Raw genomic sequence first — 18,611 nt, 5'->3', positions numbered from 1 at the left:
AATGCCTTAACGACTGCTCTAATCTATAATGATAAAATTCTATATAGGTAGAGCTTGAAAATCCAAAAGTCCATCCCTGGAATCGAACTCGGCTTCTCTCTCATAGGGCGCACAAATGCCTTAATGGCTGCTCTAATCTATAATGATAAAATTCTATATAAGTAGAGCTTGAAAATCCAAAAGTCCATACCGGGAATCGAACTTGGCTTCTCTCATAGGGCCCACAAATGCCTTGGGATAAACTTCGCCTTCACCAAGAATGCTACTAGACAGGTTACTCACTTATAAGTGAACCACGTTTGGATAGCAGTTTCTCTTGTATCCACGTGCAGGAGCTGGTGCCCCTCCTCCCCTCCTCGCGATGCCCCCTTATCAGCATCCATGGCTGCCAACCCGCTTGATCGCAGGCTCGACCTGATTTCTGTGCCTGATCAACAATGCCTCCTACTAGCCCCGGCCGCCGCCCGCCGCTTCTCTGTGCCTGCACACATGTGCCGCGCAGTTCACCTCAGACGAGAGACTACAGACAATCGTGCCTATGCATATGGCCATTGTCATCATTCGATATACGCCTGTGCAGTGATTTCACGAAGACATAGCACAACATCTCAACCTGATGTAATCATATGCCGCAATGCCTTCCTTACGGGCTCTGCTACCGCAAATCATACAGCACACTTTACATCGTTCGACGCTTCAATCGAGGATCAACAGAGAATCGCCTCTCTCTTACGAGAACAAATTTCCTTATCCGAAGGCAGGAGAGTCCACGTCCATGTCCTGATAACTGACCTGGATCGTGATGATTTCATCGGGGTTCTTCTCCTCAACATGTACAGCAGGTGTGGGGCTCTCGAAGATGCAGAGGACATGTTCCTTAGCATGCCCAAAACGAATGTCGTTTCTTGGAATTCTATGATTAGCGCATATGCACATCACGGGTGCAAGAGGGATGCACTACGGCTGTTTAGAGAGATGCAAGCAAGCCCTGTGAAGCCAACCAAAGTCACTTTCATGAGTGTACTGCATGCATGTGACAGTCCTGCAGCCCTTGCTGAGGGTTGGATGATTCACGAACAAGTTGTGCAAAATGGATTAGAGTTCGAACTTGCTTTGGGGACTGCGATTGTAAGTATGTATGGCAGGTGCTGTGCTGTAAGTGAAGCATACAAAATGTTCAACAAGCTGCCGCTGCATAATGTGGTCTCTTGGACAGCCATGATCTCCGTATATGCTGGAAATGACAATGGGAATAATGCTTATAAGCTCTTCCAAAAGATGCCCCACGAGAGTGTGGTTCCAAACAAGATCACTTTCCTCAGCATTCTTGGTGCAATAAATGATCAGTCGGTGTTGGTAATAGGTGAAGATATTCATGCCTGTATCATCAACAGTGGGTGTGAAGCTGATGTTGTATTGGGTACAGCTCTCTTGAATATGTATGGCAAGTGTGGGGCACTGGTAGAAGCACGATGGCTGTTTGACAGCATAAGAAAACGGACTATTGTTTCCTGGAATGCAATGATTGATGCATATGCCCAGAAAGAGGGAGGCAAAGAAGCTGTCGATCTCTTCCATGTGATGCAACATACAGGCATGAAGCCAGATAAAGCTACATTTGTTAGCATTTTGACTGCGTGTAGCACTTCAAAATCACTTACAGAAGGGGAGCAAATCCATGCTTTGTTAAAAAAGAGCAGGTTTGAGATGGATGTTGTATTGGCCACAGCCCTTGTCAACATGTACAGCAAGTGCGGAGCATTGGAGCAAGCCCGTGCAGCCTTTGATGAAATGCACCACCGCAACGTGGTCACATGGAATGCCCTCATCATTGGCTACATGGAACATGGACGATGCAGAGATGCTTTACTATTTTTTTGCTGTATGCTGGAGGAGGGCGTGATGGTTGACAAAATAACTTATCTAGGTGTCATGAGTGCTTGTGAAACCCTAGAAGATAGCAAAATGCTTCATGCTAGATGTTTTGGCACAGAACTGGAATCTGATACTTTTGTTGGTACAGCCATCATCAATATGTTTGGGAAATGTGGTGATTTGCGACGGGCTCGTATGATGTTTGATAGGATGCATCAACCTAATATTGTCACTTGGAATGCCATGATGTGCGTGTACATGCAGCAAGGACATGCAGAGGAGGCTCTTGTGCTTTTCAACTCAATGCAGCAAAAGCACTTTGTACTTAATGAAGCCAGCTTTGTGAGTATCTTGACTGCATGTGCAAGCATGTCTGCCCTTGTGGAGGGTCAGTCAGTTCATACATGGATACTTTATTCAGGATTTGAGGAAGCAACAGCCATAGGAACGGCGCTTATCAGTATGTATGGCAAATCTGGAGCTCTCCAAGAGGCTTGTGCTATATTTTCCTCCTTGCCACACCGGACAACTGTTACATGGAATGCCATGATTGGCGTATATGTACAGCATGGTCATAATCATGAGGCTCTTCAGCTCTTTCATGAAATGAAGAAGGCAGGTGTTCAGCCTGACAGGATAACCTTTGTCAGCACTCTCAGTGCTTGTTCTGACTCGTTTGCTTTAATAGAGGGCAGAGCATTTCATAGCCTTGCTATCAGCAATGGCTTTGAATCAGACATGGATGTTGGAACTGCTCTGCTTACCATGTACGGTAAATGTGGGTTTCTGCAGGCTGCACATGCAGTGTTTAATAAATTGCATGAACGAAACATCATGTCATGGAATGCCATGATGGCTGTGTATGCTCAACATGGTCTTGGGGAAAAAGCCTTTCAGCTTTTTATTCATATGCTGCAAGAAAACCAGAAACCAGATGGGGTCACCTTCCTCAGCTTGTTGTCTGCATGCTCCCATGCAGGCTTACTGGACGAAGGACTACATTGCCTTGTTTCTATGACAAAGGAATACAGCATTAGGCCTACAATTGAACATTTTGCGTGTGTGGTTGATTTGTTTGGACGGTCTGGCAAGTTGCTTGAGGCAGAGAGATTTATTTATAAAATGGGGCTTCAGTGCCACTCACTGGCATGGATGACCTTACTTGGTGCTTGCAAACTGCATAATGACCTAGAACAGGGAAAAATCGCAGCAGAACATGCTATGGACTTGAATAAAGAGAATGCAGCACCCTATATACTACTTTCCAGCATGTATGCCAAAAATGGAAGGTGGGATGAATTCGCCTTATTGAGAGAAAGGATGTCCAAGAATGGTGTTAAGATACCACGAGGATTTAGTAGAATTATTGTGAATAATAATGTAGTTCAGTTCTTTGCTGGAGATACTACTCATCCAGAGTCAGTAGCAATTTATACCACACTGGACAATCTGTTATCTCAATTCCAAAGGGAAGAGTATCTTCCTTACAGAAAAAAGGTCCTGTTTGATGAAGAGGAAAAGGAAAATGAGAAGTCATCTTGTTATCACAGTGAAAAGTTGGCACTTGCCTATGGTTTGACATATACTCCACCTGGAGCAGCTCTTCATGTCATAAAAAATCTTCGAGTTTGCTCTGATTGCCACACTTTTATGAAGTTTGTCTCAAAAATTAGTATGAGAAACATTGCAGTAAAGGATTCTTACGTAAACCACCAATTTAGGAATGGGCTTTGTATGTGTGAAGATTCTTGGTGATATAATTTTGTGTAAATTGAGAAAACAAGGGCAAAGATGGGATATGCAAAGATGGGAAATTGTGCAGGATTCTCCCTCTCTCCAGCTGACAGCAAGCGTGCTGTAGGATGAGTATCTGATGACTAAATGACATCGAAGGAGCTGAGCTGCAGCTATAAACAGACGTAAATAAATACAAGAAATATGTTTAATTGGCCAGCATAAATGGACACCATAAATGCAATTGGCCAGCAAATAATAACCAGTCACAAAAATGAAATGCAAGCTGACCATGGGTCATGGCACCCACAATCAACACTCTTTAACACCCAAGATGTGTACTCTTACTAACACCCTATCTTAGATCATGGGTGATTAGTATAATAATATATACAATAATCAAGGACTTATCATAGTATATACAACAATGACAAGGAGATAGAACCATGGATAATCAAGTAGTGGGTGCACGAGCTACCACCAAGGTGTCTCAAAAAAAAATGTTGCAACATAATTTTCACACCTATCATTAATGCCTTGCAAAAGCATTTGTGATCATGGATTTATCACCTTTGGTCAAACCACCAAAGTGTCCCCTCATGAGAGCTCAGACTAGAAGTAAATACCACTTTTAGTATATTAAAAAAAGCCAATTGTGAACTTGGAAATCATACCAACTCCAAGCTTCAAACTACCAAACTTCATCGATGTGTGTGGAAAGCTATAATCAAGGTCCGCTAAACTTGCATATAGATCAGGCTAGGATGCCCCACACCACCATCCTCTCACACACCCCTCTCTGGCTCTAGAGAGTCATAAGGGATGCCAACTTTAGAGCTAGAGGGCTAAAGAGGAGGCCTTCGTGGCCTTGGCTTTCGCTTGGCAAAAGAGGAGCAATTTCAAAAAACTTGAAGAAATCAACAAAAACATTTTTCCTTGCAGCCTTCACCTTTGCTGCATGGCTCCAATCGGAGTCGGAAGTTGAAGACAATGATGACTTGCTCGAGGTGTCTTTACCCCTCCTTTTTTTTTTCTTCAGCTATGCTGCTAATTCCTTGCAATCCTTCTGAAGGTGCCCCTTCTTGCCAACAATGGTAGCCAACTTTAGAGCTAGAGGGTTGAAGAGGAGGCCTTCATGGCCTTGGCTTTCACTCAGCAAAAGAGGAGATCTCACACCTTTCACCTTTGGGAAGGGTGGACTGCTGCAAAAAGCATTCGGAGCAATAAACATGTGAACACCCAAAAACAACAGTCAAACCTAGCAGGCAGCACTAGAACCAACATGCACAGACTCTAATACAGTGTCAGAAAAGGGTGAAGGAACAAAAGCAAAGAGACATAGCTAATATGAACTGCAATGAACACAAAAATAGAAAAGAACAGCAAGAACACAAGAACTCAAAGAGAGTAGCCTCAGGAAATGGAATCCATGTACCAAGACTCAAGAACAATACAATGGCAAGTTTCACACTCTCCCCCAGATAGCAAGCATGTAAATGGGCACCATAAATGCGGTCAGCCATCAAATAGTGACTGTTCACAAAAGTGAAATGCAAGGTGACTGTGGGACTTGGCAGCCACAATGAACACTTTGACACCCAGGATATGCACTCTTTTGATCATACATCAAACAAATACCAAACGTGAACAAACACACCTATGTATAAACTTCAAACAGCAAAGTGAAAGCACAGTTTCAAGTGCTGGCATGGTTGAGATGCAGAATTGCTCACTCCATGCTGTCTTGCGATGTAGCCTCATACACATGTCATTTTGTGGCAGCTGATGGCTTTACCAGAATCCTCATCATTAGGCTGCCCACTAGACTGCTGCCACAACTCCTCTGATCATTGCTATGCAAATATGATCACTGCCACCACTTTGTGCTGCCTTGAATTCAACGATGACTGTCTCTCTGCAACAGTCCTCTCTGCTTCTACTGCCCAAACCTTGCTCTATTTCTCGCTGCTAGCGCTGTTCAGATGTCAAGGACTAGGGTGCTGCAAACTCCAATTTGGAAGAAAAAAACCTGCAGGGTTTTCCTTTCCAATACCGAATCACGGTTCCTACAGGCGAGACACAGGATCTTGGGAGTCTGCTTTAGACCTGCATGTATGTTCCTGGATGCCTGAAGATGCTGCCTTGCTACGTCAAAAATGCAGATGTTCCTCCTAATACCAACGTTTACATGTGGACGCTCGGATGCAGAGTTGTTCCACATGGCACAGAGGGAAACAGCTCGAGCAGGAAGCAAGAGACATGTACTTCTATTAGAGTGCTGCGACGCGCGGACCAACAAGACATTTTACAAGTCCTGTTCATCAAAGTCACAACGCATGGCCCAAAGCCTTTCATTTTGAGACTAACTTTGAAAAGTGCTGAGCTGTACGAGAGCTACCGCCCATTATCGGTGACCTGCAAGCACGAATCAAGGTCACTGCCTATTGTAGGTGACATCCCAGCCTAATTTCGCCTAGGAAAGAGAGTGACCGAGAGTGCCAGTAAACTTGAAGAATAACTTGAAGAATGTCAATGGACGTGTGGCAACTCCTCCAATTTCAGGTTCTCCTAGTCGAAGGCATAGCGTGTGGCAGCACTCTTACTTTACACAATATGATGACAAAGACCACGCGCCCCCTCTTGTAGTTGTCCTCCTCCTCACATTCTAGTTTTCTAGAAAAACTCCCCTTTCCCATTGAGAAACCCCCCAACCTCTTTTCCATTTTTAAGAGAAGGCTTTCAAGGCCCACCTCCACCACCCCAAATTTGGGGAAAAGTAGTATATTTTAATATTCTTTGGAGTAGGAAGGTTTTTAAAAACTCCCTATGTGTCCTCAATTTTTTTTTTTTGGAAATGAAAAACTCTCTAGGAAATTGTTTCCTATTAGAAACCCACACTTGAATAGTTCCATACTCTTAAGATCAAAGCCCTGCATATAAAACCATGAGAATTGAAAATCAATGAGTTGGCACTCAAGCAATATATTAAGGCAATCTAAGGTTTATCCTTCTCGAGGCTTCTTTTGTTAAGTTGGGGGGGGGGGGGGGGGGGGGGGGGGTGGAGAGGAGGCAAGGGGCTATATAAAGGAATTGAAGGTGGAAATGTGGGGAGGAAGATAAATTGATGGAGTGGTTTAACCAAGGCCAATAATATATAATTGTGTTTATGTGTTGAGATGCTACATTGTTCGCGATGTAAAGGTAGGACTTGTCAATTATTCTCGAGTTATGTACGGAATGTTTCTTGTAGTCTTTCATGTGCTAGGGAGGGTTAGAATTGTGTTTATGTGTTGAGATGTTACATTGTTCAAGATGTCAAGGTAGGACTTGTGAATTATTCTCTGGTTATGCACGGAATGTTTCTTGTAGTCTTTCAAGTGCTAGGGAGGGTTAGAAAGTGCCAATGTTGTAGTCCCTCATTGTGATGAATTCTTGAGTTTGATAAAGACTTTGCTCAAGAGGTGATGCAATGTTTGAGTGCAACTATTTGTGGAGGCTTGTAGATGTTGATGATTCTTATTACCGAAGCTCAATATGTCTCTTGCAGTCTAATGTAGTGACATAGTATGTCAACTTTTACCACAAAGTGATGAGATGTATGTGCACAATGTGTCATTGATGTTCAAAGTGGTAATCAACAATCAGTTTGCAATTTTGACCAATCGTTTTTTTGATACATTCCCATGTTATGATCATATATGTTATTTCATCTCATATAATGTGCAGGATAATGTGAATGTATACATGGTTTGATGGTACCCATAGGAAGAAGTTGGTTGGACTCCTCACACATGAATGTACTTCTAAGGCACTTGCACAATCTAGCAAGGGAGGTAATGTTGCTCAATTATTATACATAGTAAAACATTATGATGCAAGTAGGAAAGCCAACAAATGAGAAGTTGCACGTGTAGCAAAGAACAAATGATTAAGGAATAATGCTAAAGACAAATGGGAGTGGAAGATCAAAGTGAGAGACAAAATAAACAATTTATATTCTTTAAAATTACTTTCAACTTTGCATTTGCAAAGACTAGAAGTTCTATAAAAACATAACTTGTACTACAACACATAGACCTAGTAGTGGCGTTTAAAGCAACAAAATTAATATTTTAAAAAATTACCATCGTCATCGTTGTTAACATTGGCATTGTCATCACCATAAAATTATCACTATAGGCGTCAATATGGGCATTCGCATATGCATTGCTATATGCATCAATATATAACGACACATATACCAACACCTAGATTGATGCCTATAGCAATGGCTACAGTAAATAGTGACACTTGTAGATAAATTTACAATGCAAATAGTAATGGTTGCACACACAAAAAAGGGTGGCATGGTCATATGCCACCAACTTTGCAACCCTTCTTGCTATATGGGCTCAATATTTTCATTTATAATCAAACGTACAACTAAGTTTCAAAGATTGTACATCGTGATTCGCCAAAAACAAGTGATCCATTGATTGAATATATGAACAAGTACAATGATAACATGACATCCATAGTACTACAACAAGTAATATGATAAAATTGCATGGATGCAGTAAGTGTCTCAATCCAAAAGCACTATAGTAAGCTTGCATGACTAAGCATAGTATAGACTCTTTCTTAAATAGTTCTATCCATGTGCTTTGCAGTATCATTTTGGGATGGGGTGTATGGCATAGTCAATTGATGCTTAATATCCCCTTCGTTGCAAAACTACTCAAATTCCTTAGAGATATATTTACCCTCATTGTCAGACCTTAGGCATTTCAGCCTATATCTAGATTAGTTCTCAACAAGAGCAACAAAGTGTTGAAATGTAACTAGAACATCTGATTTCTACTTAACAGGATAAGTCCAAACCTAACGCAAATAATCATCAATAAATGTGTCACAAAGTACTTCATGTCATCTAATGATTTATAGAACATGAAATGAGTAATCAAGAGGTGAAAGATTTTGCAAAAGAGTAAATACTTTCATTCCTTTCAAAGACATGTGCACAAGGCGATGATGCCACAAAGATACATGTGGTAAATCAATCATAGTAGTTAATACATGGTCAATAAAACCCTATTATAAACAAAGGATAGAGGTTGCTAGTCTTGACACCTTGAGCAAAAACAAGTCGATCACGAGTAATCTTCTATGCAAAATCACCAAAAGAGACATGATATCCTGCATCATCCAATTGTCCAACAAAGAGTAGGCTTTTGGTCAAAGCTAGTACATAACATACATGATGCAAAACTTAAAAGCAAACTGTAGTCTAGCATCCCCAATGCCAATGATATCTAATGTAATGTCATTTTCCAGTCTCACAAAACATGTAATGTTGCAATAGGTATGAAACCAATCTTGATGCGACGTAACATGGAAAGAAGCTTTTGAATTAAGCAACCAACACTGAGAGAGTAGATGAAGCATCAATCAACTGAGTAGCATCAAGAGACGAAGTAGCTAAGATATAGTCATGATTAAACTCAGGCTACACTACATTTATCTCTCCAATCTTCACACTAGACTTACTATGGATAATGCTATAATCATCAAACTTCACATTATCCTATGTTTTTCCCTTGCATTTCTTGTTGTGCATTTTACAACACTATAGCCTAATATGATCCTACTACCCACAATAATGACATGTCAAAGAGGACTTATGTCTGTGGAACTTACTACGAGATTGCTCACGGGACTAAGATTTTCCCTTGTTAGGTTGTGAGTCTCTGCTATTGTTATTATTTCCATTACCACTATCCCTGCCTCTCATAGTAAATGCATGAGAAGTGGGGGTTGCATCAATGTTCTTCTTGTTCACCTCTTTTGTCAGTAGAGCACTCTCTACATCATTGCATTATAAATCACCCTTAGGGGGGATGAGCACTCATAATAGTACAAAAGGTATCCTATGACTCAAGCAACATAATAAGCAAGAACAAAGTCTTGATATTATCTTCAAATAATGCATGCGAGACAAACTAGCTGAAAATGGAATGAAAATCATTCAAATGAGTAGATATAGTTGCACCCTCCTTCAAGCAAAGGTCCACAAGCTTCTTCAACTAACTAAGATGCAGGACTTTTCTTGTCATAAAGATCACAAATCTTTTTCCATAATGCATAAGCACCACCCTTATTGTTAGTGACATTAAAATACACATGCTTTGATAATGATAGAATGATAGTGGGCTTGCATAGCTCATCAAGTTTTGCCCAATCTTTTGCATCATAAAGATCTGGCTTCATGCCCTCTAACTTCAATGGTTTAACATACCTCTTCTACACCAAGTCTTGCTATATTTGCACATTTCAGTATTGGAAGTTATCACCATCAAGATTTTTGATATTCAAAATAGCACTATTGATTGATGAACTTGCACAATGATTGCAAATGAAAAGACTACAGACTGTTGTAATTATAGCAAAATAACCCCGAAATTGATCCAAATGGGTAGTGGCAAAAGAGCGGGAATAAAGTGACTGGATTTGTCCACAAACTACAATTTTGGTTTTCAAATCTTTGTTTCTAATAAGCCCAAAAGCCTTTTCTCGGAGCATCATCTAGGTATTGCAAACTTTTCCCATAAGCATCAATAGAGCATAGATCAATCAAATGCTTGTTGTCCAAACCAAAATTATTTTGTTTTGTGTAAGACAAAGATTTGAAAACTTCATAGAATCAACTCTATGAGTGCTCAAATCTGTGGCTATTGTCACACTCTTTGTTTCTATCTATAGAACACTTGGATCCAATATTGTACACAAAAGTTATGACCAAAATATGATATTGTGCTCAAATCTATAGCTCTTGCCACCCTCTTTGTTTCTAGCTATAGAACACTTGAATCTGATATGGTATACAAAAGTTATGGCCAAAATACGAAAGTGCTATCAAGTTGCCATAGTTGTCCATGACTTCTATAGTATGCTTTGTATCCACACAAAATAGATAGAATGGCTACTTCTTAGCGCAATAAGCACTCAACAAGACTTAGCTAAGACTTGGGAAGCTTCTCCACAAGCCAGCAGCAAGTTGGAACAAGCCAAGAGAATGGAAAACTCAATCCATACCTTGGAAGAGGAAGAAACAATGGCTACCACAAAACCTTGAGCTGAAGCTTCTTCATAGGCTCAAGGAAAATGATCGTTGAAGCTCGTTGATTCCAAGCTCTAATACCAATTCAAAGGTAGAGCTTGAATGTAAGCACACAAGTGAAAATAAGAGCAAAGCAAGAGCTATGGTGTATGGAGCAAGAGAGTAAGAGAGAGAGACACTGTATGTCACATTGATTCCACCTTTTTGGGCTTTACATGAAAGGCAAGAAATCTTTGGTTTAGTCTTGCTATAGATGGCATGAATCCATTCTCAACCTCGTACAATGTGTGGCTAGTAGTCCTTGTTAACTACAATATTCTGCCATGGCTTTCTACTAAGAAAGGACACACGATCCTTAGCTTGGACACTATAAAGTTAAGAATATGAATGTCTATCTCCATCCATTGGTTGACAAGTTTAAGATGTGGGAGGAGGGAATTAAAATGGAAGACATGGCTTTGTGGGTTTTAAGGAGTGCTCAAGTACATGAGTCTCCATTCCCACTACTTTCTCTAATACCATACTTTTAGGTTCATGTTGACAAGACAGATGGATTTTTGCAGGGCTAGTTATCTTAGGTTACCATGTATGTCCCATGCATGGACCAAAGTTGGACTCTCGAAAGCTCTCCGAGGATGAAGAAGATAGCTTATCAAGGATACGCAACATGCTAGAGAGTCATGATTTGAGAGAAGAATTCCTTGGATGATCTCTTGTAAGGATCAATTCCTAAAGGTGGTATAAGTGAAATATGGTGCATAAAGAATCACTTTCGAGTAGAATACGATGGTTCTCAATTTTGAATGAGTTGCCATATTGGACTCATTTGCATATCAATCATCTTTTGGATCCCATGCACATTTTCAAGAATGTTGGCCGCTTATTGTAGGACCATATCACATAAAAGAGAGACATGCTAGGGGAAAAGATGGACATGAAAGGAATAGGTAAGATAGAGGTGTATTAGCCACAAACAAGCTCTATGGTCATATGCAACTACCTTAGGCTCCTTGGGTCATAGTCACTAAAGAGAAGCACATGGTGAAGCAAATCTCTAGGTCTATCTACATGCCATTGAGTGTGATGTACTCTCTCAGGTTTGTGTTTTCTAAATATGACCAACTAACAAGATTCAATTGGTATAAGATATGCCAGGTTTGTATCGGCCAAGATAGTCATTGACTTGATTAAGTGATTGTTGTATTCTCTATTTTGCATAGATTTCTAATACTCAAAGTATTGAATTTGTGATAGTTCATACTATCAATCATGTTCACATAGGTTGTCTCACTCCAAAGATATATTCGACCATTTATAAATTGTCAAACTTAGTAAAATGGATCTCGTGGAAGAACATAATCATATTCTTAATTGAATCCAAAAGGTGTGGAAGTGGAGATAGTATGTCTCTTTGAGAAATACTTATTCATGACATAGATCTACCTCCTAGTACATCTTGTGAAAAAAGTAGAGGTTTTAGGACTAGTACATAACAACCGATGAATGTTCTTTTTAGAGCGCTTTATGAAAACCCTAAAAGGCTTTGTGCAATAGCCTACTCATCTAGAGGATAGCATGGTCAAAGGCTGTTGGCTAGTGTTAGAGGCTTTGGCACATGTTTTTGAGTAGCTTGTGATGGTGGATATAGATAATAGAATGCTATGGACCTAAAGGACAATGATAGACTAACTAGAGACATGGTAGTTGGAAATTGGACAAAGAAGCAAATGGATGGAACCATGCAGGATAAGGTGAATCACTTTTGTATGATGCACCATGCATCCATGGAGAAGTTGGTTTGTTAACCCCAAGGGAAAAGGAAAATTCAAAAATATGGAATAATGTGAAAAAAGACAGCCATACAAGGAATAAAAGAGGAAATGCCAAAAGTGCAAGGGTAACCGCAAAGGTCAAGTCGAAGGCAAAGGCACATTTTATAATGCAAATGTGTCACTAAAATTTTGTAAAAGAGCGCCACGCTCGCTCCTGTGTGAATTGTAAAACATAGATGGACATAGGTAAAGGGATAAGGCAAAGGCGCATTTTATAATGCAAAGGCACCACTAGAATTTTGTAAAAGAGCGCCAGGCTCCCTCCTATGCAAATTGTAAAACATAGACGGGCATAGTTGAAGGGATAATGTAACTAGAAGGGAATAGGCAAAGAGGACCTTGGCAAGATGCCCGGTCATGTAAAATGGGGATGGGTGCCCAAGGGATTGAGGGCTTGTATATAAACTCAAAAAGTCAATGAGAAGCTCATTCTTTGGTGTGTGTGGCTAAAGTGGTTTTCTTCTTCTCTTCTTCTTTTCTTCTTGCTTGCTTGTGTGTGCTTGAGAGAGGGAGTGTGAGAGTGTGAGAGTGTGAGGGTGAGAGACTGTAGTGGAGAAGCTCTCCATCATCTCCTCTCTTCCTCTTCTTTTCTCTTCTCTTCTCTTGTCTCACGCACGGCTATGGAGGATGGAGCTCAAAGGAGGAGGCTTGAGGTTGCTTGAGCTCGCATCTCAAATAGTGGAGCTACCGACTTGTTTGAGGAAGGAGGCTACTCATTCAAGCATCAAGGTAAGCTCACTACACCCTTGTGGGATCGAAAGCATGTGAGCTAGGTGAGAGATAGCCATTCGTGCTCGCTTGAAATGCTTGAAGCAACAAACGGTTCGTGGGTCTTGGCAATCAAGCATCAGCTCCCACTTTAGGGTTCATAGGTTTCAAGTTGCCAAAAGGCATTGAGAGGAAATGCGATTGAAATTTTGGTGTAGTACACATCAACAATCTATTTATTGCCATGAAAGTGGGTATACAAGTTGAAGAGTATCCCATGGTCACCTTAAGCTACCATATAAGGCTAAATTGGTTGCAAAGGGTTTTAAGCAATAGTATGGTGTTGACTTTAATGAAGTATTTTCTTTGTAGCCAAGATGACTACCCTACGCTTAGTCTTGGCCTTAGTTTCTCAATTAGATTTAAAGTTTTATCAAATAGATGTTAAGACGGCTTTCTTACATGGGAACCTACATGATGAGATTTATATGCAATAACTTAAGGGCTTTGCAAAAAAAGGCAAGGAATACCTAGTGTGCAAATTGAGGAAGAGTTTTTATGGACTTAAACAAGCACATAGGGAGTGGTACCATAAGTTTGATGATTTCATGCATTTGTAAGGGTATTCTCACAATTATATGGATTCATTTTTATACACAAATAAGTTCCATGATGATAGTCTTATTAGCTGGAGTGCTCATGCTAAGCTAGATGCTTTAAAGACTTAGCTCAGGAAGAGTTGTGAGATGAAGGACATGGGATAGGTCTCACACATAATTGATATGTGCATTACATGCAATCGCTCCAAGAGACTTCTCTACTTATCCAAGAAGGGCTGCATACATAGAGTACGTGAGTGGTTACATACATAGGATGGTAAGCCTATTGGTTGTCCTTTATCTTCTCATGTGAAGGTTAGTCAAGCCAATAGTCCTCAATTGAATGATGAGAGTGCTAAGATGGCCAAGGTTCCATATGCATATGCAGTGGGGAGTTTGATGTATGCCATGATAGCCACTTGTCCTAATAACATAGCATTTGCATTGGGAGTTGCGACACACTATATGGCTACACATAGTAGTAGGCAACATTGGGATATCATGAATGGTATCATGAGATACTTGAAAAGAATATTAGATATGTGCATTTGCTATAGCAACTCTAGCATATAAGAGTTGTGGGGTTACATTGACTCAGATTATGTAGGTCATATAGATAACAGGAAGTCCATCTCTAAGTATGTCCTTGCCTATGCTGGAGATGCTATCTCTCGGATGTCTAGGGCACAGAAATACACGGCCTTATCTACGACTAAGGTAGAGTATATTATAGCTACTGAGGCTTGCATCGAGACCCTATGGTTAGGCCGACAGACCTTGGTATTACTGTTAGAAGATAGGCACAGGAACCCACCATAAGCAAGGGTGTATGAGGGCAGGTGAGTGTGAATATCCTAAAGGACAGGGAAAACCCTAACCCTAGCCAGGCAAAGGCTATATAAACAGCCTATGGGACACAATCAAGGAGTGAGAGAGTGTACCCAAGTTGTACTTGTAAGCAACTTGGTAAACAAGATTTTTTTCTTGTACTTTGAGCTCTCTTCTCCCTCTTGTGCACACATTCCAATGCTTGCCTCTTTGATATTCTCACATGGTATTAGAGCCATCTCTGATCTACTCAGCTTCCCACAACTCTATCTTAGTTAAGTGCACAAGAAGAACTCCATTTTTTCATTCTATCTTCTAACACCTCCATAGCCTGTTCTGGACCCCCTAACCTTGGTAGACTTGCTGCATGCATATGAGGGAATTTCAGCTCTTGCTATCTTCTAGAAACCTTCACTCCACCTCAGGGCACAACTGCATGGCATGCTAGAGCTCAACATTGGGTGGCAGTCCCTCAAGAGCATGGTATTGCGGCTTTTCTCAGAACGGTGTAGTTCTGAACAATCTAGCAGTTCGTACGGTGGCGCGGCCTGTAGCAGGCACAATGATGGCAGTGACCATGGGGATTTGATAGTCCCCCAAGTGGGCTATCTCCATACAAGAGGGTTTCTTGAAACTCTTCTTCTGCTACTCCCATAGAGTCAAACCCTAACTCTGAGTTTCATGGTAGCCATAGCCACAAGCTTGAAAGCTTGACCTTCTTGTTTTTTTCATCTTCTGCTGTCAGTAACAATGATTTTAATCACTGAGGTATCTCTTCCAAAGTCAATTACTAATCTGGGAACTCCATTTCAGAGGTTCTTTCACTTGGTAGGGCATCACCAAGCTTATCGAGACCGACATCTACCATCTCTAGTAGCATAAACTAGAGATGAGTGCTGGTAAGCACTGAAGCGCATCGCTCAATCATTTTGCTATTGGTATTTACTCAATCTGAGTTTTTCATCAGAAAATTAAAACCATTAAGTGCTCTACTTCATTTTGCAAGGCTATGTATACAACTGTTAACACATAGACCATCCTATCCTAAACTTGTGTTGCTTGCTGCATATCATGTGTGATTTCTTTCAAATATCTTGGTCAATGAAATCAAAGAGATGACTGTCATTGTACTCTCCTCGGAGTCATTAGCAACAAGCGTTGAAATCATAGACTGTCCTTGTCCAACACAAGGTTCATCTACTAAACCATACCACAAGGAGGAGCTAGAAGTCAAGTCTAGGTTCACATCGTTGAAGCCTAAAAAGACCATTAGACCTCAGAAGAAGATTGCACATAAGAAAGGATCACCAAAAGTCATATTTTGAAGTACTATATATGTATGATTTTCAGCCTTTCTCTTCATTGCAATTTTGAATATCAATTGTTTGTAAGGGTGTCCTTGATTTGCTTCCGCATTCATTGGCAAGTTTGTAAGGGACTAGACATTGCCCTTGTCTTAGAAAGTGGTAAGACCTTCCCAATGGCCACAACATATAATGATGTCCGCCCTCAAATTTGTAAATTTGATGGCAAAGATTTCCACCCATGGTAGGTACTTATCAAGTACAAGATGATAGAGAGAGGGTATTGGCCTCTCATTCAAGGCACTAGAGCTGTAAACTCTGCAAATTTGGTTGATGTAGAGGATGACCAATGTGCCCAAGCAATCATCATGTTACACTTAGATGAGTCCTTGATTCATCATGTTGATCAACTAAATACCACTAAAGAAAAAAGGGATGAGCTTGAAAAGCTCTATGGAACCACTGGTAAAAATACTAAAATCTTCCTTAAAATTGAATTCTTTAGCTTGGAATATAAATCAAGAGAAGACTTGGGAAAATTCATTTCTCACATGAAGGGTCTCATGGCATAGCTTGCCTCAGTACAAGCTCCAATCCATGAAGAGGATGATATTGCTATTCTTCTAAAAGCTGTAAAGAAGGTGTTTCCTACCATTGTAACCACTCTTACCAACATTCCAAATCCTACCTTGGCAAGTACCATCAAATCCTGTTTGGATGAAGAAAAGAGGAACCACAAAGAAGGTAGCACCAGTCAGGCATCTTCAACTTCTCGTGATCAAGTTTGGTACATACAGTTCTCACTAAATGTTCTTTTTGTAAGAAAAAAGGGCATACTGTAAACAACTGTTGGAAGAATGAAATGTAAAAAATGCAAGAAGATAGGCTATATCATTAGTAAATGCCCCAACATTCCTGAAGTACCCAAAGAACTGGTGGCCAACTATGTCTCCAATCCATTTGATGATCGACTTTTTTGAGTCTCTAAACCATCTACCTATAAACACTCTTGTAGCCTAATCTATAAAGGCATCCCATTTGTTTGAGAGGGGACACCTCACATGCTTTGTAATCTGATATCACCCTGGCATTGAGGGGGGGTGTTAGAAGATAGGCATAGAAACCCACTGTAAGCAAGGGTGTATGAGGGTAGATGGGTGTAAATATCCTGAAGGACAGGGGAAACCCTAACCCTAGCCAGGCAGAGGCTATATAAACAGCCTATGGGTCACTATCAAGGAGTGAGAGAGTGTACCCAAGTTGTACTTGTAAGCAACTTAGTAAACAAGATTTTGTTCTTGTACTTTAGCTCTCTTCTCCCTCTTATGCACACATTCCAATACTTGCCTCTCTGATATTCTCACAATTACTAGCACTCCTACACTGCATTCAAATTCTATGAGTGCCATTCAGTTGACCCATAATCTGGTCTTCCATATGTGAAGACTAAGCACATTTGAGGTTCACTATCACTTTATCAGAGAGGTGGTAGAGGAAAAGTCCGCTGAGCCGATGATAAGAATTCTACATATTTACTCACTAAAAGTCTCTCAACAGAAAAAATTGCCTTCTTTAGGAGGTTCATGGTGGACATAGGATGAGATGATATCTTTCCTCATCCTATTGTATTTTATGTACATATTGTACTTTTCTCATTTTCTTATACTCCTCACACTGAGGCACAATTGCCTTTAAGTGGGAGATTGTTGTTGGGGATAAAGGCACATGTGCCTAATTGCCCACATTTATTCAATGTACATTATTCCCACACACTTGTATATTGCAAATGGTGGGCACCCATGATTATCACTTTATTACTTATTCTTTTAGTGACTATTGAATAAGGGAAGGTCAGTCACACATTGTGACTATTAGAGTTTCCACATACGATGTCTTTCTCTTGCTCTCTTGCTCCATCCGCCATAACTATTGCTTTGCTCTTGCTTTCGCTTATGTGCTTCCACTCGAGCTCTACCTTTCAGAAAGTGTCTAAGAATCCTATAAAAGACCATTTGACCCTGTAGGTCTTGTTGATACCTATAAGTACCGTAATTAAGACTTGTTAGCCCCATGGACTCATATTCTCCTCGAAAGAGCACAGAATCATTGGCATATGTATAAATGCTCTTGTTATCCATATCTAGCTTTCAACAACACTTATCTTGCATCATCACAAGACTAGCATCATGTTTCTAGATAGCAATATGTGACATTTCAGTATTCTGAAAAATCCCAAAAACATTAAAAAATTAGAATACTTTTTTATATATAAAAAATAAGTGTGTACTATATACCTAAACAACTGGATCACACTTACATCACTCCATTTGTACTTTGCTTGTCTACTCAAGCACGCAATAAGCTTCTTTAAGTGGGATACTCAAGACCCATCATATCATGGTATGGACACCTCCTCTTTCAATAGATTGAATGTCTCAACATTTATGGGTCGTAATGCCTCAATTATCACTTCCATCTCAAGCTCTAATATTTGAGGAAGATTCGGTTGGTCCCCAATTGCTTCTCCAATGGAGGGTGCACTAGATAAAGTGCCTTTTAAAGAGTTTATTTGCTTGAGTGCTCCTTGTATGCACACCCACAAACTCTTCTTATCAAGCACAAATTTTTCTTAGAT

The 18,611-nt window shown here is 40.4% G+C and overlaps 1 protein-coding gene across 1 annotated transcript; it reads left to right on the top strand.

Moving 5' to 3' along the window:
• The first annotated feature begins 293 nt into the window (after window positions 1-293).
• LOC148040065 (pentatricopeptide repeat-containing protein At1g11290, chloroplastic-like) lies at window positions 294-4,881 on the top strand. The gene has a single exon (XM_087696565.1). It carries the CDS (start codon window positions 382-384, stop codon window positions 3,628-3,630), a length of 3,249 nt encoding a protein of 1,082 aa, XP_087552691.1. The 5' UTR covers window positions 294-381; the 3' UTR covers window positions 3,631-4,881.
• The last annotated feature ends 13,730 nt before the right edge of the window (window positions 4,882-18,611 follow it).

This window comes from Lygodium microphyllum, chromosome 2 (assembly GCF_053477565.2).
Source record: "Lygodium microphyllum isolate KBCC chromosome 2, Lygodium_microphyllum_v1.1.10, whole genome shotgun sequence".
Lineage (NCBI taxonomy): Eukaryota > Viridiplantae > Streptophyta > Polypodiopsida > Schizaeales > Lygodiaceae > Lygodium > Lygodium microphyllum.
This window is presented reverse-complemented; position numbering and strand designations above follow the sequence as displayed.

Bases quoted from the DNA above. Each gene is read 5' to 3' on its own strand.
- LOC148040065 (XM_087696565.1), top strand. From the start codon at position 382: ATGGCTGCCAACCCGCTTGATCGCAGGCTCGACCTGATTTCTGTGCCT.